General features: G+C 37.0%; 2 protein-coding genes across 6 annotated transcripts in view; both read right to left on the reverse strand.

Annotated features, from left to right (window-relative positions):
* Positions 1 to 10,889, reverse strand: part of metap2a (methionyl aminopeptidase 2a) — a 17,275-nt gene extending 6,386 nt beyond the window's left edge. Inside the window, exons 1-6 of one of the 2 annotated variants that reach the window (XM_022671369.2) lie at positions 10,705 to 10,888; positions 5,995 to 6,075; positions 4,552 to 4,617; positions 3,417 to 3,519; positions 1,552 to 1,713; positions 451 to 632 (exon numbers count right to left, since the gene is read on the reverse strand). In XM_022671369.2, coding sequence (XP_022527090.1) covers positions 451 to 632; positions 1,552 to 1,713; positions 3,417 to 3,519; positions 4,552 to 4,617; positions 5,995 to 6,075; positions 10,705 to 10,798 — 688 coding nt within the window. In that variant the 5' untranslated portion in view covers positions 10,799 to 10,888. Of the gene's footprint in view, positions 1 to 450; positions 633 to 1,551; positions 1,714 to 3,416; positions 3,520 to 4,551; positions 4,618 to 5,994; positions 6,076 to 10,704 lie in introns of both variants that reach the window. The other variant, XM_022671370.2, reaches the window with a different exon arrangement.
* Positions 10,890 to 13,385: 2,496 nt separating this feature from the next.
* Positions 13,386 to 26,812, reverse strand: part of vezt (vezatin, adherens junctions transmembrane protein) — a 34,016-nt gene continuing 20,589 nt past the window's right edge. For all 4 annotated transcript variants that reach the window (XM_007234968.4, XM_007234967.4, XM_015601791.3 and 1 more), the window contains exons 9-12: positions 26,145 to 26,338; positions 20,847 to 20,944; positions 19,524 to 19,728; positions 13,386 to 17,232 (exon numbers count right to left, since the gene is read on the reverse strand). In XM_007234968.4, the coding sequence (XP_007235030.3) occupies positions 16,643 to 17,232; positions 19,524 to 19,728; positions 20,847 to 20,944; positions 26,145 to 26,338 (1,087 nt within the window). In that variant the 3' untranslated portion in view covers positions 13,386 to 16,642. The remainder of the gene's footprint in view (positions 17,233 to 19,523; positions 19,729 to 20,846; positions 20,945 to 26,144; positions 26,339 to 26,812) is intronic.

Here is a 26,812-nt window from a genome sequence, read left to right on the forward strand (position 1 = left end):
TGTGTTTTATATTTTATATATTTGCACATTTTTTAATTGTGCAGTATGTAGCAGGACCACAGACTAACCCTATCTCACCTTCCCAGGAGAATTTGTGTGCGGTACAAGCGGTTATCTATGTTTTTTGAGGAAACTGCCTTCTGGTTAAAATATGACAGGAACTTTTCATATTGCTTAGCATGAAGTCCCCCTTTTCAACATAGAGCCAATTAGCTGGCTGGTAATACCGCAAGAGGAGGAGGGTCAATATGGCACTAGTGGAGAAAGGCTATAAAGGGAATAGTTGTGGTTGGTGGATCTCTGTGTCTGTCAATCGGGGAGCTTCAAAAGTGGCACCAGTTATCATGGCAGCACTGAGCTTGTAAAATGAGCAATGGATTTCAATGTGCCAGCAGGCGAAAAATTGAGACCCTTAAAGAAAAATAAACCTATTTGCGAGTGTGTATTAACCGTTGATGTGCGTTCCAAAGTCAATCTTGCAGACGTCGTCGTACTGCAGCACGGTGGGGTCTCCAGCGTTGGGGGTGTAATGAGCAGCACAGTTGTTGAGAGAACAGCCAGTGGGGAAAGCCAAACCTGCATCCAGACCATTCTCCTTAATTAACCTCCGACTGCAATCTTCCAAACGCTCACTGAAACAGAACCAGACAGAGGCAGAATGATCTAACGGCTTCTGTCTAAACGCTTCACATTTGGGTGGAGGCCAAATAAAAATGGTAAAGTTGGAAAAAGCAGCCAAAACAATCTGTATCTGTGTCCATCTTCTTCATCACGCCAGTGGGATCAGCAGTTCAGGTAGTGGTATTGTCAATGTCTCCACTAAACTAATAAACTAAAAGTAATAAATAAGACATGCATCATTTCGTCTCCAATGCTTTACTGTAAAACTGTCATCCTAAAAATTACAGTAATTAACTGTCAGCAGTTTCACTAACTGTGCATTGTTCTTAGTATTTATCTGTGTACTGAATTACAGCATGTTATTTTTATTTCTCATTGCCTCTTGTGTGCTAAAATGCTAACTGTAAAAAACAACCTAGAATCTAATCAATACATAGTATTGTAAATATAAGTAAATATATGTTTAATAAAATTCAGCATGTGAGGATATGAGCCCACCTGTCTGGCCTCACACTGAAGTATGTTTGACCATAGGAGCCTGCTGCTACCTGCTGTAGCCCACTGTAAAACCAGTGGTACAGGCCTTGGGCTAGTAGCCACCCTCCATTACAGTATATGTTTACATGGACTCTAACTGCTGCTATATTTATTACTAATATTATTATAATTACTTTTAATCGTAATCAGTATTATATTCTTATCAAAACTTTTACTAATGATACATAAGTAATTCAGAGCAGAGGAGGATGTGTCCACCCTTATGAACCTTGGTTCCTTGCCATGGTCACTTTTGGTTTGCTTACTGGGGGTTTAAAGCTCATCACTGATTGTAATAAAGCTGTGTTGTGACATCACTTATAAAATGCTTTATACAGCGAATTACGTTTTTTTTTATTTGATTGATTTAAAAGATATCTATTAGACCCTCACCAGATGTCGATCATACTCATTCCGGGTTTGATCCAGCTCTTGACGTACTGCCGCACCTGCCGATGTGCCTCAGCAGCCTGACGAAAGTCATTCCACATTTCTTCATTGGCTTTATCCATAACACGCTTCTCATCTCTACTCATCCGCCAAACGGCACTCCGTCTGAAAACACACACATAAACACATACAGACCACAGACATCCCTCATATAGTTGAACACAGCTGCAGCCATTTGTGTCAATTCTGTCTGCACTTTTGTTCATGTTTTTAGTTAATAATTGTCCCATACAGTGTCAGAAACCACATATGCAATATATGTTTATAACCGAACAAACTAATGATTATTTAGGTGCCCATCATTTAGCTGTTACTGTCCCTCGTATCACTACTGGAAATGCCGAGTTTAGCATGTAATGGTTCCCCAGATCATCACACAAGCAGTTGGGGCAATTAACGATCTCTCACCAAGAGGTGCACTACCCAAAAGTTGCCTCTAAGAGCCTTTTTTTAAAGGGCAGTATGGAAAACAATTTTACACCCTTTTGTGGCAAGATCCAGTGTCCAATCAGACTACACCTGTTATAATTTACATATCTGGCCGAGGTATCAACGCCTCCCAAGATTTAGTGCTTTTTGGAATAACGTGTATACTGTGTGTGTATATCTACACTATATGTGTATTTGTTCACACACTCACAAAGGCTCCCCTCATTCACACAATTCAGTTCACTGTGGGACTACCTTACATAGTACAAGAGTGTCAGTGACCTCTGCGTCAGGTGCCTCAGCAAAGATATAATATAATATTACACCGAGCACAGGGTAATGTGAGGTAGAGCACATTTCAGACAGGACAAGGTGATCTGAGGCGATGAGAGAAGGACAGGGAAGGAGAAAAAGATTAAATAAGAGAAGAATTACATTAAAAATTATGTTTTTTCAAACTTTATGTATTCACTTTCCAAACACTTTTAAAGTCAAATATGTGACTGGTGTTGAAACATCAGACTGTGCCTTCTAGTTGACAATAAATAAATTTGAACTCCATGTGAGTTTATTGAGTTACTGTACTGTATGAATTATTGTGCATTAATAAAACACTACTCTCTGACAATTAAAGCTGGGGGAGGATACTGACACATTGTTAGCCTATAATCCAGGTCTATATTTATGTGGCTTGTCTCAACAATTGTGGTATCGACATAACATGCAACATATGGACATGATCTCAATCAAATTTCTCACCCTGATATTGTCCATTGTGTTTATTTAACTAGGAAAGCCCACTAAACATGATTAAGTTTATCCAAATATTAGTTACCATGGCAGGCCTGGTGCTTATTTTAGGAAGTAATGTATGAACAAATATGAACCTTTTGGCACCATGCCTAATATAAGGTGTGGGCTAGAGGGGTCTGATAGCACAGATTGATCTCTGGAACAGTGGAACTGAGTTCTCTGGAATTACGAAGCACCGTGCAGTACTTTTGCAATGAGTTGGGGAGTTGGGGATCCCTCTTGTATCAATATTTTCATGAAAAAATGCCCTAAATCTTATAGGAGACAGTTACTCCAACAAAAGCAGAATACATTTCTTTTAGTATTCTTGATTTGCAAGGAACAATGAAAGTGCAGGTTTTCTAACCTGAGAATTATGAGACAATTAGTATTTTGTGCTTCCCCTATACATGAAAAATGTTAGTAAGTTTTACTCAACCACTGTTAATACAAATCATGTTTTAAGCTACACCTTTTAACAGCTGTACACATGCATTTGTTGACAAGCTGATAAATACAGAAATAAATAGACAGAAATAAAAACAAGAAAAGAGAAGGCAATGAAGAAAGGAGATAAAGTATCGTACCCATCCTGTGCAAGAGGATATTCACACTCCTCTCCAACAGGAAACGCTTCACTGGGGTAAAGATCACAGATGGGCACAGTCGGAGGATCAGTCTGTGTCTTGGCTGAAAAAAGAAAATGCATCAATTTTAGTGTTATACTCTGATTACACCAACATGCCAAAAGTCATGGGACATGACTTTTCATGAAGTGATACTTCAGAGGACAACCTGGAAATGCCTGTACACACCTGTATAAGTTGTGAGGTGTTATCTTGTGAGTGAGGATTACCATTGTTCAGCATGCTCATGGCAAGCTGACATGAATTTTGTGAGTGTTTAGATTGTATCTACAAAATATTAACGTTACATGAGAAGGAAAATACATCAATAGAATTTTAGTAAGTCATTAAGAAGCATTTCTTATTGGCCCATCCATTATTTTGACACAATGTGAATCACAACTAGCAGATTTATTGATGCCCATGTGAGGCTTGTTAGGGTAGCCCAAATGAGACCCAGAACATTTTGTCCATGGGTTCTATGTTGGTTCAATGTATGGATGTCATTGATGGCACCATCAGGGTTGTACATTGCACATTAGGCATCATGGGATCCATGTGGTGTTAGGGTGGGCTGTAATGATGGGGTTCATTTGAGAAGCCCAACTAGGTCAAAGTAACTGAACATGTATAAACCCACTCAGGGCTCACCTGGAACCCACCTAGCCCACGTTCCTCACATGTGATATGTTGTTGTTTTCACAATGCAATATTAGGCAGGGGGTGCTAATTTTATGACGTATTAGTGTATGTGTCAAAATATATTGAATATTGGCATTAGCCCACATTTCCCCTTTCAGTGCATCCCGAAACAAATAATACACTATATGGATTATGAATGATTAATAAGCCTGGGCAATAAGGGTTAATACAGGATCAAAGGCTATACACTGGAGACAGAGGGGTTAAAGAGAGTGAGACTGGAATTTGCACTGCAGGATTTTCCCAGGAGTAAGACACACTGGCCCAGAGCCAGTCCACTGCATTGGTCTGCCAGGCGTGACATGAGCACAAGCGCTTGCAGCAATAGCTCTGGCCCAGTGACAAGAGCAGGAAGTCAGCGCAGAGGGAACGAGGGAGAAAAACACAGACTTACGGCCTTTCTTTTTCTTCCCCTTCTTCTTCTTCTTTTTCCCAGCAGAGCTGTCACCCTCCTCTCCGTCTGTGATGAACACAGCACAGAAGCATTTTACACACATGCCAGTACAATACAATGAATGAGAATGGGATTATAGAGTAGTGTGATACAGTATCCTGAACTCAGTGTGATTAAGCACATACTGCACTGCTGGGAATTAAACGGGAAATTGACCTTCAAAAAATGTCTGTATAATTCAAAGCACTGACATTTAAACAGAATCATTCAGACTGGTTTGGTGTGAAATGGTGCACTGTAGAGAAAATGACTGAACATTTTGTTCACTACCCCAAAGCCACCGATGTATGAGTTTTAAAATGGATGGAAATGAAAGTTCATGAAAGTACAACATTAAAAAAGAAAAAGTTGCGAATAAAATAATAAAATAAAATAGTAATAAAATAAAACAAATAATACAATAAAACATAGCGTTTAATACATTTACTTTGTTTATTATTTGATTGCGGACAGTATGATACCAAGACAGGTCATGTTTAATTTGCTAAACTGCTGCTCTCTATTTATTAACATAGATATATTTCTGTATTTCAGTCCTCCAACACATTACAAACAAAGTTGGAATTTCGGTACACATCTGTCACATGTTAAAAAGACAAGGCTGTGGAAGAAAAGGGTATAAGTACTGGTATGGCCTGCCTGAAAGAATGTGTGGATAATTAAAAAAAAAAAAAAAAGCACACTTTAAGACGTGTTTGCAAGAAAAACTTTACAAAATAACACCAGAAACACTTTGGTATTCATGGGGCCAAAATAATCGAACAAGTGCAACATTAGGCTGAAATGCAGGAATGGCTGTGTATTAAATACTAAAATGAAGTTAAAACATAAAATAAAGACAAAGCTCATACTGTCTGCAATCAAATAAAAGAAATAAAGAACATTATTTTATTTCCATACTGTCCAAACTTTCACATCTTTGGTTTATAAAATCAACAAACAATCAAGATAACAGAAGATTAAATGTTTTTTTAATGAGAAATAATTTTATAAATACAAAACCAGATAATAGAACATAAATGAGAAAAAACATGACAAAAATGGAGTACTATTATACTCTCTTATATTATTGTACTTTCAAGCACTTTTCACTGTAATCTCTATCTGTTCTGTATCTCCATCTATATTGTTTGTATTCCCCCGACACTCTAAAACGCTCTGAGAGAAAAACAGAAACCCACTGACTGTAGCCAACAAAAGACCTCACTAAATCAAAACTGACAGAAAATAAAAATCAATAGATATATGCTGTTTTTCAGCCGAACGCTAGAAAACCTGTGTAAATGCTTCAACAGAGCTCAGGACGAACAGAGAAGGAATTGTGCTTTAAATAAATACAGAGCTGAATGAGTGCACAGTGCGGAGTGTGAGTGTACAGTACACCTTCTTCTGCATCCTCCTCCCTCTCTCTCTCCTCCAGCTTCCTCACATCCACTTCTCCATCCTCGCCTAGTTCACCGTGTCCTGCCGCAAAGTCACACACACACACACGCACACACACACACACACACAGGTGAAGGAGCCCATAAGCAAAGTAAGTACTAACTGTGCCAGGTGCATTCCTCAACAACTTCTTCGTCCCGAGGGAGAATGCGGCTGACTGAGTGATGCTCGTCAGTTTGGATGCTGTACAATTTCATCCCACATAATGGATCCATGAGATGGAGAAGCTGGCACAGATGTCCATCATTTGCATTGTCCTATAACCTTGAGAACACGACACGGAGAACCTGACGTGGCTAAACATACACAACCCAACACACACAGACACATCTGAACCCGTTCACTGTCATACACATGGTGTTCATCTCAGAGGACTGTAAGGGACACAGCAAAACTTTCAGCTTTAACGTCTTAAGTTAGTCCTCTTTGAGGAGTTTGAGATGGTTTTGGGATTGCTACGCTGCTGTAGAAGCCATATATAAGATTCAAGATATTTTCCATACTTATATCTATATACATACAGCTTTATATGATATAATGTTTGCTACCAAAAAGTATATTAAAATTGCTTTTTATATACAAACAAGGGTTGGACAATGAAACCGAAACACCTGTCATTTTAGTGTGGGAGGTTTCATGGCTAAATTGGATCAGCCTGGTGGCCAATCTTCATTAATTGCACATTGCAGCAGTAAGAGCAGAGTGTGAAGGTTCAATTTGCAGGGTAAGAGCACAGTTTTGCTCAAAATATTGCAATGCACACAACATTATGGGTGACATACCAGAGCTCAAAAGAGGATATATTTGTGGTGCATGTCTTGCTGGCGCATCTGTGACCAAGACAGCAAGTCTTTGTGATGTATCAAGAGCCACGGTATCCAGGGAAATGTCAGCATACCACCAAGAAGGACAAAACACATCTAAAAGGGTTAACTGTGGATGCAAGAGGAAGCTGTCTGAAAGCGATTTTCGGGTGCTAACCCTGATTGTATCCAAAAAACACAGAACCCCGGCTGCCCAAATCACGGCAGAATTCAATGTGCACCTCGACTCTCCTGTTTCCACCAGTACTGTTCGTCACCACAATAAATTATTGTGGTCTAAAACCAGGTGTTTCAGTTTTATTGTCCAACACCTGTATATATATATATATATATATATATATATATATATATATATATATATATATATATATATATAAAACAAAAAACTGAGTCAACTTTTCCATATACCCGTAAAATGTTCCCCATGCCACTGGCTGCAGCAAACCCCCAAAGTATGATCCACCCAGCCCCATGCTTTACAGTTGGAAAGATGTTCTTTTCATGTAATTCTGCACCCATTTTCTCTGAACATACCTTTTCTCACTGCAAAAAGTTATATCTTGTTTTAGAGCTGTGCAATGTGACTAAAGAACACATATCTCAATAGGCTAAAAATTAGGGTATTTGTCCAAAAATGTCAAAAAAGCATTTTGTGTAGGCTGAAGTAGTAAAAAGATCAAATACGGTAACCCAACAATGACTTCTCCCCAGTCACTAGCACTGCACATATGGAACAGGAAGTAAGGAAGAGAGCCGACAGACAGAGCTGACAAATGGCATTTAAGTTAACTTACTTTCACACTCTACTAGCATACATTAAGCAAAATAAACCAGTCAGCATCACCTATCACGCTTAGTATAAGTTTAAACTTCTTCACACACTGTGTGTTTTCCAGCTGAAAGATACGTGCTACAGTCCTAGCTGGGCTAACTTAGTTTTAGCATTTGTTTGTTTACCAAGGTCTGCCTGCCTTTCTCTGTGTATATTTTACTTACACGTAATTTGTGTAGACAAATGTTTCAAATGTTTCATTTTGTTCGGTTTCAGCCCCAAAAAAATGTGTTCATTCCATTTCTTATATGTTGTACAAAATGATGATACTAATAATGTGCTCAAAATATCTCTATATATCCAGAATGTAAGTACAATAAATTAAACTGGACAGCTATAATATGTCTCTGGTAGATACATAATGGGAAATGAGAACAGTGTTAATTTTTTTCTTTTGCAAAAAAGGAGTACCCTGATGTAATAGTTAGGGGTGGGTGATATGGCCCGATATTTCAGGGTATAATATCGTTCACAACATTAAAAAAATGTTGCCGATATTATCACCTACAATACGATGTGGGAATAGTGGTCTGTGTGTCATTCATTGAAGTAATCATTCACAAATCTGGGGATGCACCAAAATGGAAAATATTGTCCAAAACCATCAACCAAATCAAAATAAACCAAAATAAAAAACATTTGACTGAATACAGAATACTGTATGAATACAGAATGAATGTATGAATACAGAATACTGTATTTATACTTTATAATTAAATTCAACAGTACTGTCACATAAGGTCATTATTTTTGCTGCAAATGGAAAAACCCAACTGTTCTCATTTTCTATGACAGATATCTGACAATTATTATTTATTTTACTCCTTACTTTTATCACACAGAATGCATTATTAATATCAGGACATGTTGGGTTATAATTTTATGGTGGTAATTTCTGTATTTGTTTAACATAATAACAATACACATTGCAAAAATATGTTGTAATATTTTGTTGTTTTGTAATATAGAAAACACAGGAATTATGACCAAGTGTTGCCAGACATCAATGATCCAACATGTGAAGATATTTATAATGCAATTTGTTTATTAATTATTGGAGCAAAATAAAAAAGTGTTGGAGAGATATAATTGTTAAACTGGTATATATTGTCATGAACAATCAGAACAGTGTGAAATTGTCTTTGTAACCAGTAGCATTTTTTTTTCATGTAATTTGACATCACTCAAGTTATTGCACATTCTGTGGTGTGGCTATTGCGCACGTGTACATTATGCTGTTGACTTTTTTCCTAAATCATCTCCTAATGATGCTGGATGGCTACCAGTGGTAAAATCGCGCAACACCCTCAGTTGATCATATTATTTAATTCTGCTCTTGTATGATAATGGTGTAAAGAGTGTGAGTTAAGTTATTATGTCTAAGTGAGAATAAATTGTGAAATATGCAAGCTACCTTCACTGAACGAATCTAGGCAATAAATAATTATAGGCAATAAATATTGAGTAGTTTAGTCTTATTACTGTTTTTTTTGTCTGCATTTTAGCCAGAAAAATAGGTACGTTCATAATGTTAGTTAGAACCTCTCTACAATTTGTGACAGTTAAAATGTTAAAATACTAACAGTTTTCTGTTTTTAATCAGTGTATTAAAAAGTTACAAATTATTATTGTTTCTGGTTGGTTCTACTGCTCAGTTCTAAGAGGAACTATCCTATCAAACCATTAAAACATTGCAAATCTCTTTATCACAGAAACTTGGACAGGACTCCTGTGGAACAGCCAGATCAGCACTTTCCAGCACAGTACCCTGTTCCTGTGGTCCACCTGCACTGACTGCTCACTTCACAATTCTGCTCTTCCTGCACCTGTGCTTCATCATTAACTACCAAACAAGTCCTTCAGGGTCTGCAGGAACTGCCTTAGAGCTGGAACATTTCAAGAGTACTGCAAAAACAGATGATGCACTGAATTTATTCCATTTATTTTGTTTTCAGGTGAATAAAACACATATCTGCTCAGATTTAATGACTTGCGACAAGAATATAGAATATAGTTTATTTACAGTACCTGTCAAACATTTGGAGACACCAGGAGTGACATAAAGTTATCTAAAAGCAGTGTGTAAGACTGGTGGAGTCGAACATGCTAAGATGCATTAAAACTGTAATTAAAAATGAGGGTTACTCCAACAAAAAATTCTGAACTCTTAAAATTTTATGAATATGAACTTTTTTTCTTTGCATTATTTGAAGTCTAAAAGTTATTTCAGCCCTTTCTCATTTTTTAAATAAATGCTTTAAATGACAATATTTTTATTTGGGATTTGTGAGAAATGTTGTCCGAAGTTTATAGAATAAAACAACAATGTTAATTTTACTCAAACATAATCAGAAAAAAACTGTTTCAGAAATGTAAGTGATTTGGGATGAGCTGGAGCTTCACAGCGTGAAGGAAAAGCAGCAACTATTGTTAAGCACCTCCAGGAACTCCTTCAGGATACTTAGAAAACTATTCCAGGTGACTCTCCCTCATGAAGACACTTATATTCAAATACGGAGAGTGTGAAGATCTGTTCTCAAAGATAAATGCACTACTTAGAAGAATCTAAAGTATAAAACATATTCTGATTTTTTAAACACTTTTAACTAAATAATTTTGTATGTGTTCCTGTACAGCTTTAATATAATCTTCAATATTAAATTTACAATGTAAAAAATAATTAAAAGAAAGAAAACACATTGAATAAGAAAAGGTATGTTCAAACTTTTGACTGGTATGTTTGTGGCAATGATGAGCAGATATTAATGATGTGAAGGCTTTTTGTGACAGATAAACCCTGAATGAGTGAGTTCAGGACTCAGTGTACTGAAGTGAGTCTCTGCACCCATGCTGTAGCTCTAGTGCACATCACACTCACAGAGTGCAGTGATTTGGGACACAGCCCAGCGCTTTAACAGCACTATATATCTGCAGGAATGATAAGTGGCACTACTCTATATCTCTCTCTGTGCTCTATCTCTCTCTGTCTCTTACCTGAGGGAGCTGTCCTGCTCTTCTTCTTCTTCCTCTTCTTCTTCTTTTCAGGGTCTGCCTCTCCGTTCATGCGCGCGCTGCCCGGCTCGTCCATGACCGCAACTCCAAAAGAGGGAGCACGCGGTGCATTGTGGGAGGGACTTCTACGATAATGAGGATGATGATGGTGGTGATGATGCTGGATGTGAGCAGAATAATTAATATGGAAATTCAGATGAAACTTTCCGCATCAGCACACTGTCATTTTATCCTACAAAATAAACTTCATTATTTTATTTACTTTTAATTATCTGAAGATATAAAATTTTGTTTCATTTAAATGTTCAGGACGCCTATTACTCGTGTAGTGATGCATTTTAGTGCGTAAAACTTAAAAATTAAAGCTGTTTAAATGCCGCCTCTTTTAGGGTGCAGTTCAGAAATTGTTTTACCGCAAAGCGTATTGTATTTAGGTTGAAATATACAGCTCTGGGAAAAATTAAAAGACTACTGCAGTTTCTGAATCAGTGTCTATGATTTTGCTATTTATAGGTATATGTTTGAGTAAAATTAACATTGTTGTTTTATCCTATAAACTACGGACAACATTTCTGCATTTATTTGCAGAAAATGAGAAATATCTGAAATAAAAAAATGCAAAGCTTTCAAACCTTAAATAATACAAAAAAAAAGACGTTTATATTCATAAGGTTTTCAAAGTTCAGAAATCAATATTTAGTGGAACAGTCCAGATTAATTACATTTTTTTATGCATCTTGGCATGTTCTCCTCCACCAGTCTTACACATTGCTTTGGATAACTTCATGGCACTCCTGGGGCATCTATATTCCTCTTGATTATATTCCAGTGGTTTTCAATTTGGTAAAATCAAAGAAACTCATCATTTTTAAGTGGTCCCTTATTCTTTTCCAGACCTGTAGATAAGAAATTAATGTCCTAATGTTTCGTGATAAACATACCAATGTACTAATGCATATTATGAATAATCTTGTACTTTATGTATTTTTTATCAATATTATTGTTACTACTACTACTAATAACAATCATTTTGTAAATTTTATATAATATTTTATGATTTATTGTTTTATTTAGTATGATTAATACTCTGCAGTAAAATGATCAAGCTTTAATATTCGTCTAGCTCATCGAGTTCACAGCTGTAGTTATCATTTCATCGTCACAACTGTGTTGTACTGCAGACTACAACACTGCAATGCATTATGTTTTTAGCACTTTCCAACCCTTATATCTACTTTGTAATAAATGTCCGAAATTAACAATTAATTTTATGTATAAATACATTCATATTTATGTAATAATCTGCAAAAAACAAACAACAAAATTTAAATCAAAAAAGAAAAAGCACCGGCGCCTTACGTTGCAGTTCACAACAGTGTCCACGAGGTGGCAACATTTCAGCGTGTACTGAGTCGAATTTTACATTGAATCACAGTCAAATAAATGAATTTGTTTAAGTTTTGAGCAGATTTCAGCTTTTTAAATCACTTTGCGATAAATGTGTAAAATGACCAGTTCATATTATGTATCATAATAATCTTATTTATTTTTACATATAACCTACAGAACAGCAAAAAAAAAAAAAAGTTTGAAAGGGCCACAGGTTGCAGTTCACAACAGCGTCCACAGGGTGGCATTGTTTTGCGGTGTTGTTTTGACTGAAATAGCTGCTATGCTATAAAATTTTGATCAGATTTCCAGCCTTTTTTAGATTATGATCAACATAGAAGCGCAGTAATGCATGTTATATATGAGTACATTTATACTTCATAAATATATACTTCCAAAGAGCAAAAACTAGGCTCTGTCGCCTAAGTCGCCAGAGTCCACAAGGCGGCGCTGTTTTACCGCAAACCGTGTGATACATTATTGTCCTGATGTTTTAAGAAGGTTCTATTACTTATATCTGCTTTTTGATAAATACGTGAATTTACATAAAAAATTACATGAGCTGCGTTGTAGACTAGAATTTTAATGTGAAATTAAAATATATATTATATTCTGTATGTTCCCATTTTTATACATATAAAAGTTTTTCATTTACTTGCATGTCCACAAGATGGCATCGTTTTACTGTATGTAAAATAATCTAAGGTATTTAGATTATCCTTCCACTGTTGGAAAGTATATAAAAAACCAGCAGCAGTAAGAGCAATTGTGGAGCAGTTTAAAAGCTCCACAGGACAGTTAAAAAGCTCCGCGGTACAGTTAGAAAGCTCCGCGGGACAGTTAGAAAGCTCCGCGGGACAGTTAGAAAGCTCCGCGGGACAGTTAGAAAGCTCCGCGGGACAGTTAGAAAGCTCCGCGGGACAGTTAAAAATCTTCGCAGGACAGTCGTTGAGCTCCTCAGGCCAGTTAAGAGCTCCGCATGACAGTAGGTGTGTGTCGCGGGACAACAGCAACAGGACAGGGACAGTTTTTGCTCTTACTGCCTTTCTAAAAAACTATCCCTTTCCTCTACCTGACTCTACAATTTTAGCACAGTATAATAATAATCATTATTATAACACTAGGTCAGCTTATCTCTGCAGTGATCTTATCCCATCAGTTCTGAACCTGCATCCAAATGATTGGCCAGTCCTTGGTCATTTCTCCCAGATCCAGCTGACCCACCTAACCCTTTTTAGTTCAGATAAAGCAGTAATGAGTGTAAAACACTGAGATCAGGTTGAAGAATCGGTTTATTATTTCACAAATGAAATGGGAGGAGTTTGCTATTTGGAGTGCAGAAAAAAAAACATGTAACAACCATTAGAAAAGGCATAGTTGGTGTTGAGTGAGGACACACACACACACACACACACACACGCACACACAGTCTGTCATGGTCACGGTGGGGGATTGGGGAAGTTTAGGATTACGCATGGAAAAGAATTGACAGTAGCGAACACAAGACCCACACGCCGACAGGTTTTACAGGCTTTACAATAGACACACACACAGATAATGATGCGTATATTTAAAACAGCGTCCAGAATTTCATACTCATCACGAGAACCCAGTGCAAAATAATAAATCATACACTCTTTAATCAGGAAACAGTGTTTAAGGCAAGTTTTAGTATTAAATATTTGATTTATAGCATCACTCTAAGAAAAAAGGTACTGTACAGGTCCATTTCCTTTCATTAAAGTACAAACAGTGCAAACATACCCTTAAAAGTACAGCATGATCCTTCAGGTGCAACTGTGTTCCTTAAAAGTAGGGAGAATACAACTGAAAAGAAATGTATTATTCACATATTTCCCCCTAACTAAAAGTATTAAAGACATACTGGTTTACAGTACATTAGTCTATGAGACATAGTACTCGCCACAGAATGTCTCAACTAATTATTAACTGACACTAGTTAATACAATATTAATCATTACTTTTTTTACTTAATCTCTTATTATTTACAACATTTTTAAGCATAACATTTAGTAATGTTTAATAATGTCTTAACTGGTCAATTACCTGGTGAGACACTACTTAACCTTTTAACAATGTTCATCACTGTCTTAAGTACTGTTTATTGTTGTACCTTTATTGTAAAATGTTGCCAAGTGTCAACAAGTGTTTACTAAGTTTTGAGAGTGATTTATGTAACACAACATCGCTATATTTCCTAAATTTATGAATTTAAGTGATTTTGGAGCATTTCTATCGTTCAATTAATCATAAAATTGAAATAAATTTTAAAAGACAAATAGCAGTGAAAAAGGAGATACATGGTTTAGTGTGACATCAAAGATACAAAAACTACGTACCCAGGAAGTACAGGACCCAAGTATTACATCTGAGATTGTATCAAAGCTAAAACAGTCATTTTTATATTTTTTTGCACTACCTGTTGTGGCTAAACCCAAACATTTGGCACAGTTCCTGATCAAACCTTCTGATTTTCTATCAATAGCACACTGCGATTCATTTGCTTGCTAATTTTAAACTAAAAAAAAAAAAAAAAAAAAAAAAACACTCAAAATCTATAAGGTTCTTCACTGATTTTAATTCTCTGAAATCCAATTTCCAAACCCTGGATAGAGTTTTCTGCCCTAGAGATGAAGCTCACGCATGTTGCCATGTTGTCATATTGCCACATTTTGGAAGTTTGCAATGTTCAAAATGCCCGTCCTTACTATGTTAGTGGTGGTGATAAATTAGCCAGCGATGGTTAAAAAACCTTTCTGAATCTCAGTGATTACTTGACCACTAAAAATTACTAGAAAAAGAGCCAGTTTGCTTTTCCATGGCTACAACTGCCTATACCTGTATACATTCAGAGGCTAAAACCCACACCGTTTTTCCGTGATGTACCACACAGTTAAAAAAAAAAAAAAAAAAAAAAAAAAAACTGTCTGCTGGCTTTCGTGCTTTAACTCTGCACGTTTCTTTAATATCTGATTATAAGTTATAAAATAGAAAATATAATCCTTAATAGTCCTTTAAAACACAGGCCTATTCCAGCAAAAAAACAGGTATCATAGTTTGTCTTAGGATGAAATTAGATCAAATGAGAAAGCAATCTTTATGACGGCTAACACTTGTTAAAATAAGCATAATGAGCAGGTGTCTACATACTTTTGGCTATACAGCGTACAACCCACACATAACCTCCCCAAACGCTCTTTGAACATGTGACAAAAATGACTATTCATGTCATTAATCTAAATATACCACTCTAACAAAATACCACTGACAGAAATAACAGAAATGGGCTGTATTTATAGAGGTAGTAATGTAGTGCTGAAGTCCAGTGGGCTGTTATGATTAATTTACACAAAGAACAGTACATTCATGATGATCTTTTTACCAGGACGCTTTCATTTTCTGAGAGCAATAATGTCAGTTCTGTATGGGGCAGTGACCCCAGCAGATACACAGCTCCAGATGATAAGAGCCACAGCCCACCCAGTCCATCTGAAAAAGCCCTAACATGCCAAAAAATGACATGGGATAGCAGTAAGTAAATTGATCATGAAGAGCTACCTCAGGAATGGCCACAAGCGTAAAAGTTGTGAGCTGTTAGCTTGTGAGCAATTACCAGTTGAACACTTGCCAATGTGCATTAATTACAGTTCATGCAAGGCCTGATGCAGGTGGGTGCAGATGGATAGGGAATTCTATTTCTGAAGCTGTGCAGGTATTTAACATTCCTGCATCCACAGTGTCACATGTGTAGTAGGAATATGTGATAGAAAGCTGATATTACCACCCACAGTAGACAGCGATTGCAGAATACGGTAATGATCGTGACCGGCAGCGTCTGGCTAAAATTGTCCATATGAACAGAGAAGCGACTCTGGCTAAAATCACTGAAGACCACATCCCATTTTTAAGAACATATGCTTTTTTTTGCCTCCTTAGGGTATGCCAAAAGTCATGGGACATGATGCCATGTCAGTGTATTAGAAAATTGTAGCTACATTTTTACACACTGCATCAAAATCTTGCATCTTTTATTAAGTTTTCGTCATGAATTGGGCAACCTTAATTACAGTATAATCTTCACCACAAAAAAACACACTCTGAAACATGACGCACGCGTTTGTGGACGGACGATTAGTGTTAAAAGTAACGTCAGTGACATAAATTACAGCATGAAGGTGTTTATCCATTTGTTTATACATGCGGGTGGATCACTGTAAAGTTCTGTGTCTGCGTGTGCTAACCTGTACCTGAGGGCAACTGGGAGAAAATTTTGAATGATGGAAATATATATGACCTTAGAGACCTTAAACACACACACACACACACACACACGCGCACACACACACACACACACACACACGCGCACACACACACACGCAAAAGAACATACAAATCTCATTCACATACCAGCCACTGCTGCCTGTGTCCAGAACTCAAACTCAATAAATAAACCTACTGTACATGGGAATAAATAACCTCTATGTGGTAAAATAGTTCAGTCAGCAGTCCTTCAATGTTGTTTCTTCGTCTCTGATGTCAGTTTCTTCAGCTGTGATGTCACCTCCTCCCCCTCTGCTCCATCGTCCTCTTCCTCCTCCTCCTCCTCCTCCTCCGAGTCCCCATAAGTGCATTCCTGCAGCTGTGTAAAGGTGTGAGAGCGAGCAGCTACCTGGGCAGCGAGGGCGGAGCCAAAACTTAGCGCTTCTGAGCCATGCAGTTCCGTCAGCCTGCTTATCACTGAGAGGGTTGGGACTTTGGGAGTGAGGGGGTGTGTCCCATCTAGCCCCTCCTCGTCAATCAACCCATCCGACTGGAAGAGTTGTACTGGTTCCGTTTCGTCCTGCCCACCTCCTTTGTCTTCCGCTTTCTCAGTGACTTCAGCAGTGCCGCAGCAGAATTCCGTTCTGACGTCTTTCTCTCTGTCCTCCGTGCAGTCTTTCTCAGTCTCTCCGTCTTCCTGCCCCTCCTCTCCACCTCCCCCCAGTGGCTGCTGGGATACGTGGTTGCCCGTGACCGTTGTGAGCTGGCCACAGTCTAGAACTGCTGGCAATTCCAGGATAGTGGGACGCTCTGGGGCCTCTGTGACCTGGGCCAATGCGGCTGGAACACAGAAACAGAAAGAAAGAATCAGTGATGTGTTAAAGTGATAATACCTAACTCTTTCATGTTCTGTTTTCTTTGTCGTATTGTTAGAAGTGTGACTAAATGGGTGGTATAGCCCCCTCCCCCCATGCAATTATTTTGTGATGTTAGTGTATTTTAAAATTATTAAATTTGTGGTCTAGGATTTTTTTTTTGTCATTCTCTGCTGAAGCAATTAGCATTGATGAAATATTTGATAAATATACTCAAATAATTCAGTGGAACAATACAGCTATTCCATACAAAACCATTTTCACATTTGCCCAGCACAACTTTTCATATAATCCCATCTGAGTTAGGGGCACAATTCATGCAAAAGAGCCAAAAATATCATGCTTAACATTGTCTAAGCCAGTTTTTAATGCTGTATTTATTTCTGAAAGTATTTCCTAATTTCCCATGAGTCCCTATCCTCCAACTGGTACTTAGTCCTTCATGTGCCACCCCATTCAAAATATTCTGGAATCCCACCAACAAATTGAAATTACGTAATACATTAAAGCCTGAGCAGATTTATTTAGAGGAAAATAACATCCTGTGTAAATATTTTTGGCTGCATTGCCGAGAGTGCTACATTTGGGAATTACAGCAAAGCCCAGGCTTTTTATCCTATTTTATCCTATCCGCTGTGATGTCAGCTCTCAAATCTTTAATTTTAAACACATCAGAGGAAAAAATAGCTTCAGTATGTGGCTTTAGGAACAGATCTTTGGTCTAGTTTTTAAATGCTGGGGATACACAGGGAGGCAAATCAGCCCAAATCAGAATAAGCAATTTTATGTCCCAAAAAAGCATTTCGTCAATTATAATTTAGATTTTGGAAGAAGTGTGTAAGTTTCTAAATTTAAATTAGCATGTTAGCATGTACACAGACTAAGAGCACATAGCAGATTTTAATATATTGCTTCATTGGTTACTAACAAAAGCTAACTGAGGCAAAACACATTGGCTACACAGGGCTAAAAAAGTAAAAAAAAGTGCCTACACACTTTTGGCTATAAAGCGTCTAACACGCACATAATCTAACCAAATACTTTTTGAACAGTGTGCCAAAAATGACTATTATCTAAATATACCACTCTAACAACTAATAGCTGTATTTATAGAGGTAGTAATTTTCTGAAAGCAGAAATGAGAGTATGGGGCAATGGCTCCAGCAGACAGATACACAGCTCCACCTGATTAAGATAAACACACTGGCAACATTGGGCTAAAAATGCTAATAGTTTATGCCTGGCTGACTAAGTGAAGCATCGCTCAGAGACAAGCTGACTGGAACAAGTGCTAGCTGGCTGCTAGGCTAAAAGCTGACCCTTTAACAATGTCTGACTCTGACTGTGATTGTCTGACTCTTATGTCAGACAATCACACAGGGTGCCAAGAGGACACCAACACAATCCTGTAAGAATTATGCTTATGAATAATTACAAAGTTCTTGTTACAATGCTAAAAGCTAGGCTATGCAAAGTAATGCTATGCTATGTAGCTGGGAGGCAGCCAGATGATCCGGCCAAAATGTACATCACAATATATTTCTTAATTTTAATCTATATAAATACCAATATTAACAACATAAAAACCACAGAGAGATTACAAAGAATACACACAACAATTGTCTTACCTGAAAATCTCTGTAAAAAGGTTTTGACAGTGTGAGTGACCGATGCTGTAAATAATGCATATCAAAATAGACAAGCCCTGCAAAATTATTCGGCAGTAAAAAAAAGGGTGATATATGGGCTTTAAAACTGCATGTACACAGTAACCATGAACTGCTTTAGTACATATAAAATTCAGCCTCACAAGAATGCATGTCCATGGTCCATGTCCAGCACTAGTCTTTCATAAGAAATAGCCATCTATGCTTTTAATGGAAGTCAATGTAAAAAAGATTTCATTCCATATCATTTTGGAGCATTTCTACTGATTAGTCATTGTGATATTAAGACATAATATAAAGAACAACTGCTAGGTTTTAATTATATTAAAAAGTGACATATAAACAATACTATAGTGAAGTATAAACTTTGAAACAAAAATCTAAATAATATTCCACTGTACACCTAACACTGAAATAATAAATGCATAGAGGAAGTTACGTGTCTTCATTTTATATTTTTACTGTTCATACATTACGTGTTATACTAAGGTGGCCTACAAATCTACGTTTTTTGCTCACCTGTTTACCTGTTCTTATTATGATGTGACAATAAATCTGATCTGATTATATGTATGTGTGTGAATAGTACCTTGGTCACTGAACAGCATTAATTTGCGCTTGTCTCTCTCTCCTTCTGATGTTCGGAAGCCCAGGACAGATTTGAGCTCCAGCAAAACTCTCCGTGATTCGTCCCGCTCAGAACGCTGACGCTCGCGCTCCCACGGCGAGAGCATGTCCACAACCCCGCCCCACCCTGTGTCCGAGTCAGAGTCTGAGACGTACGCCTCCAGTTCCTGCCCGACAGACACACACACACACACACACACACACACACACCAATCCTGTTTATCTCAACTAAAATTTCCTCAATCATAAAATGCACTTTCTGTTGCCACCATTCAGCACAGCCTTATTCAGCAAAACCAACTTCACTGAAATATAATATTCTCTCTTATCTTCAGCTGTTGAAGTTGTTTGGCTTGCTGATTCAGAGTAAGAGTGCTGCTCTCTTTTCTGTGTAAGTTGAAAAGTGTGAAATTATTTCCTATTAGTAATTTTCATGCTGCAATAGTAACTTATACACTTCATAAAAATAGTTGAATCCAGAAAAGTGTTGGATTGCAATCGAAAGGAAGGTAAATGTTGCCAAGAACAATAAATGCTTAAACATTTTAAATGATTATAGCCAAAATGATTTGTGCTAAACACTGTACATTGTTGTAGAGGTTCCTAATGGAGTCCTGTGATAATCTATCCTATTCAGTTTCAATATTCTCACACAGTTGCTGCAGATTTTGCAGTAGGAGTGGAGTGTTGATAAAGCGTCCAATAGCATCCCGCACACTTTCAATCAGGGATAGGTCTTGCGATGCTGCTAGAATGTGTTTTTTTAAAGCAAGCTCTTGAGATGGCAACAGTGTGTGGACAAGCATTGTCCAGTTGGAACAATGAACTGGAAAGTGTATTTAGAAAAGGTAGGGTCACTGGCAGAAAAAAACTAATTAATCTAATATTAGGCCATAAGGTGAGGTGTGATTAATTTAAAATTGAACCCCACACACCTGTCACCAGGGCCTCTCCACTAAAGATGATGCACTGCCATTCTGCTTTTGTCTTGGTGGTGAAGATAAGTGGACCATAGTGTAGATACCACCTGATGCCTTCAGTGGAGTCCATGTGGTATGAAAGGGACCTTCTCAAAATTAGACAGGTGGTTTTAAAGTTATGCAATCTTACTGATTCCAAAGTTGTCAAATCTAAAGGTCAGTTAGAGGCCAGGCTGAGGGACGAGGTCAGTTTAGAAGACAGTTAGCCTGTAAATAACAGCTCCGATTTTTTACATCTTGAGGAAGTAATTTTCATTCTTGCTGTCTCACTCGTTTCCACCTACCTACAAACACACACTCATTACCTGCTCCTCCGGGATGGGGTCTCTGTCCTGTATGTGTTTGATGGGGGCAGAAGGAGGCGGTGCAGGACCAGCTGCTTCCTCTGGACTTTCTTCATTTCCTGAGGAAGACACACAAACACATCACATATCCACTGAGTGCCATGTCAGAGAGAATGTTTGCGGTGAGCACATTTTTACACTGACCATGAACTATTTCCAGGTGACCTAATCTCAGTGGGGGCCAGCACTCAAACTATATAAAACATATACTGTAGCCATGCAGTAATCGATTGGTAAAATACTGTGCAGACAATGAGCGTGCATGTAGCCCATACAGATGTTTACTTACACTTAAATACCTTTGTCTGACTAAATAACTGCATATCAATTATATAATAATTACCAGAGGTAGATTCCAAACAATGGGAGAAATGGATCTCTTGTACAAGTACAGTTGTGGTCAAAAGTTTACATACACTTGTAAAAAAACATAATGTTATGGCTGTCTTGAGTTTTCAATAAGTTCTACAACTCTTATTTTTCTGTGATAGAGTGATCGGAACACATACATGTTTGTCACAAAAAACAGTCATAAAATTTGGTTCTTTCATAAATTTATTATGGGTCTGCTGAAAATGTCACCAAATCTGCTGGGTCAAAAATATACATACAGCAACATTAGTATTTGGTTACATGTCCCTTGGCCATTTTCACGGCAACTAGGCGCTTTTGGTAGCCATCCACAAGCTCCTGGCAAGCTTCAGGTCGAATGTTTGACCACTTTTCTTGACAGAATTGGTGCAGTTCAGCTAAATGTGATGGTTTTCTTGCATGAACCCGTTTCTTTAGCACTGTCCACATGTTCTCAATGGGGTTTAAGTCAGGACTTTGGGAAGGCCATTCTAAAACCTTAATTCTAGCCTGGTTTAGCCATTCCTTTACCACTTTTGATGTGTGTTTTGGGTCATTGTCTTGTTGGAACACCCAACTGCGCCCAAGACCCAACCTTCGGGCTGATGGTTTTAAGTTTTCCTGCAGAATTTGGAGGTAATCCTCCTTCTTCATTATCCCATTTACTTTCTGCAAAGAACCAGTTCCACTGGCAGCAAAACATCCCCAGAGCATAATACTACCACCACCATGCTTGACAGTAGGCATGGTGTTCCTGGGATTAAAGGCCTCACCTTTTCTCCTCCAAACATATTGCTGGGTGTTGTGGCCAAACAGCTCAATTTTTGTTTCGTCTGACCAGAGAACTTTCCTCCAGAAGGTTTTATCTTTGTCCATGTGATCAGCAGCAAACTTCAGCCGAGTCTTAAGGTGCCTTTTCTGGAGCAAGGGCTTCTTTCTTGCACGGCAGCCTCTCAGTCCATGGCGATGTAAAACACGCTTGACTGTGGAGACTGACACCTGTGTTCCATCAGCTTCCAAATCCTTGCAGACCTGCTTCTTGGTGATTCTTGGTTGACTCTTGACCATCCTGACCAATCTCCTCTCGGCAGCATGTGATAGCTTGCGTTTTCTTCCTGATCGTGGCAGTGACACAACTGTTCCATGCACTTTATACTTGCGTATAATTGTCTGCACAGTTGCTCTTGGGACCTGTAGCTGCTTTGAAATGGCTCCAAGTGACTTCCCTGACTTGTTCAAGTCAATAATTCGCTTTTTCAGATCCACACTGAGTTCCTTTGACTTTCCCATTGTAGCTTTTGTAGCTGAGTCTAATCACTGGGTCAAATGAGCCCTATTTAAATGGGCTCATGAGAAGTCAACAGCTGTAGTCAATCAGAATCACTTACAAGAAGTGAAGAGGCCATGACATGAAGCTAATTTGATTGACACAACTCGCTATATCACCAAAATTGACAAATTTTGTTGCTGTATGTATATTTTTGACCCAGCAGATTTGGTGACATTTTCAGCAGACCCATAATAAATTTATGAAAGAACCAAATTTTATGACTGTTTTTTGTGACAAACATGTATGTGTTCCGATCACTCTATCACAGAAAAATAAGAGTTGTAGAACTTATTGAAAACTCAAGACAGCCATAACATTATGTTTTTTTACAAGTGTATGTAAACTTTTGACCACAACTGTAGATGTATTTAGTAGGCAACATAACGAAAGACAATACTACAGAGTTTCAGAGCTTATGCAATATAAGTCTATTTGCAGGAAATTACATCTTTATGTAAAGTGCTTTTAAAGCAAAATGTCAGTTAAAAACTTGCATTTTTATGTTTTCATTTTATAATTTGTAATTTGCACAGTAAGGTAATGAAAATGCTTGTGATACATTTCTTATTTAAGTATATCAGTGCAATGCAGGCTCTGTCCATATCACAATTAGAAGTGATATATAGTGTTCTAAAAAATATTAATATATATATAACTAGGGGTAAAAAAAAAATCCACTTACTACAATGTTACTACTTACTATATTTTTATTGAAGATAAAAAAAATAAATTGAAGATTAATTATGATTTTTTTTTTCAAGTTCTTCTTAAAAAATAAACAGGCCTTTCTATACAAATCATAATTTTTTTGTTTGGGCACTCAGTGTTTTTCAACAAATAATATTAAAAATTAATTATTTTAATCAAATCATGGTGCAAATATGTCACAATCTAAAATCAAATCAGGGTTCCCTTTTACTTGTAAGTGAAAGAATAAGAAAATTAAGATATTAAAAACAAATTCTGGCTTATATTTTATTTTCTGTCAGAATTTAAATAAATAAACTGTAGGCAAAATAGGTAATACCATAAATATATTACCTAAATTCTTATTAGCTTCCTAGAAAATCTTTAAGGTGTTACAGGAGAACAAATCCAGTCTTGGTCAGTGAAGTGGGCAGTGAGGTTCATATATTAAGTTATATTAAGTCTTATTGACTGTGTCTCATATTTCTATTGAGGAAAATATATTTTGCGATAATTATTGTTACTGTTATCACCCAGGCCTAAATTGTAGTAAAAAAATATATTGATGAAATTACTTGATTCACTAAATTATTTCTTTAGAAATCAGAATTATGCTGTTGTGATAATTACACTAGTACACCGTATCTGAATAATGTATGATATATACTACAGGTTATATAATTAATAACTAAATAATAATCCTGCATACACAAAGATGTCCAGCTCAATATTTTCCTCATTTAAATGTCTCGACCAAACTTATCAGACAACTTAAAGAGAGACAACTATTTATATACAATGTACTGTTGACCTATAAGTTCAATCAAAGTACACAGCTGTATCATAGTTACATAGCTAATTCCTGTTAGCGATGACATCATCTGTCCTTGATGAAAGTAGGGCACATCCCACACTATTGAGACACGAATACAAAGATGCACGCACGCACACACACGCACACACACACTCTCGCCCCCTCTTCCTCTATGCATCTTAGAATAACTACTGGGTGGGAACTGGGCCGAATAAGGAACTCTAAAAATACTCCCCCCCAAACAGCCTGTTACTACAGAAACCCACAGAAAGACATTCCTCTGGCATGTCTGTGTACGCTGTGGGAATGCGCTACGACACGAGCACACTCACAGTGATAAAAAATCATATGACAATTTTTGCTATTTAAAAAGAAAAATACTGCTGATACCACATGCAATGTCTGTTAATGTCTGAGTAAGAGAAAACATGCTGACGTAACAAAGCAGCACTGCATTTATACAGCAACAAAAGGGAAGTTCAATATTAATTTAGGAAGTCATATCTTAATTTAACCCATTGAAGGTGATTTACATAGTTATTAGTTAGTTATATAAAGAGTTACATCAAGGTACAGTGTAAAAACATGGCTAAATATATAAAATAGCACAATATGTTGTTTTATCATGGAAAATTGCTGTAAACACCTAAATTACTTCACACAATTCCAATAATTAAACAATGTAACAATAATACAGTAGTTTAATGTAATTAAAAGTCTTTCAAAAGGACCTGAAGTGACCAACTCTACAGCAAGTGCATTTAGCTCAGTAGTTTTTATTTTTTTTTGACTAAATTAATTCATAAACATCTTTACTGACTAATTTGGGACTTCAAATTGGTGTTAACTTCAACATACACAATAACAACAACAACAAACAATTGTAGCTTATTTTTACAAGCAAGCACATTTAACTCAGTGTGGTCACTTCACAAATCCATTGAGATTCCTGTGACTCATTGATATTCCCGAAGCAAAACCGCTTTTACAATAGACTGGAAACCACTTACTCACTGCCTACCTTGTAATGAACTTCCTTTGTACTAAAGTCATTCATTAACAGCTCTGCTCTGACTTATATGTCTTTTCTAAATGCTCTCAAATGTAACATACCTTACTGTCATGCCAGGGATGCACAGGCTATTTGAAAATCAAAATTACTTGACAAAAAAAAGGGTTGCTGTACAGTACAGGGGCAAAGGAGAGAGTAAACAGGGACACAAAAAAATGCAGGTTTATGTAAATTGTTAAACATCACAAGTTTACTATCTTACCTCTTCACAAAATGGCTGTTTTCAAGCTGAAAGTCATGAGCTGTACAGGGCTAGGATAGTAATGTTAACTAGTAACGAGTTTTTGTTTGATTTTCAAAAGGCAGATTTCCTTTCTCTGTGTAAATTTCACTTGCATTTCATTCAAGTAGCACTACTGAGGTAAATTAATGGTTAAAACATCACTGCTGCTGTACATTTTTGGTTAAAATATCACAACTAAGGTAAATGTATTATTAAAATAGCACTGCTCATGTAAATTTATGATTAGAATAGCACTGCTGATGTAAATTTATGATTAATAGCACTGCTGATGTAAATTTATGCTTAGAATATAATTTGCTGAGGTAAATGTATTATTAGAATAGCATTGCTGATGTAAATTTAATATTAGAATAGCACTGCTGATGTGAATGTATTATTAAAATAGCGCTGCTAATGTAAATTTATTATTAGAATAGCACTGCTGATGTTAATGCATTATTAGAACAGCACTGCTGAAGTAAATGTATTGTGCTTTGCTGGTCTCTCCTGGTTCACTGGGATGTAAAAAAGGGTGTTAAAATTGTTTAGTTTTGTAATTGCTTTTTTTGAAATGCAAAACAAAATATATTAGCGCTATTTCATTTATTTATGCTAAAAATGGCCAAATAAATGAAAAACATAATAATAATAATAACTTTTTGGTCAGTATTTGGCTAAATGTTTTATTTTTTTCATGTCAGGTTCAGTAAAAAAAAAGAAAAAAGAAAAAAAAAAGTATAAAAACAGATGTAGCTTATCTGGATGAATGCTCTGCCTCTGACCTGGACAGCTGGTGACCCGGCGCAGCATGCGCTCCACCTGTGCAGTCATGTCGTCCCAGCAGCAGGAGCTGGCCTGCATGTGGGGCTGCAGGAGGTGCAGTCGCTCCCGCAGCTCCTGATACCCTGCACAAGTCACCTCCTCCGCCTCCTTTGCCACCATCAGCTTCTCCAGCTCATCCTCCAGGATAATCACCCTGCAGTAAAACAAAATCTTATTAGAATCATGAAACTATTTCAGATTACAATCGTAATATAATGTGTATATTTCAAGCAACAATTTATATTAGAGCATTATTTATAATTGCTCTACAGCATTACTGCATAGAGCAGTAAGAATGAGCGCATTTCATATACTATAAGTAAACTGCTTAAATAATTAGAACTTATATGAATAAAATAATGTAATAATTAAAAAATTAACAAATATTTTAAGATAAGTAAATTTGCCCTAGAGCATCCTTTCATAATAGAACAAATTAGAGTTTGGTAAAAGTAAAAAAAAAAAAAAAATTCTAAACCCCAAAACTGTTACCCAACAGTCTTAACTTGGTATATTCACACTCCCAAAATTTAAAAAGATCTTTCAAAGACATAAAACACTAAATGCAACAGCTATTTTGGCAGAATACAGAAACAAAAAGGTAACAACTAATGCTGGACTGACTGGA

The sequence above is a fragment of the Astyanax mexicanus genome, chromosome 2 (genome assembly GCF_023375975.1).
Source record: "Astyanax mexicanus isolate ESR-SI-001 chromosome 2, AstMex3_surface, whole genome shotgun sequence".
Taxonomy (NCBI): Eukaryota; Metazoa; Chordata; class Actinopteri; order Characiformes; family Acestrorhamphidae; genus Astyanax; species Astyanax mexicanus.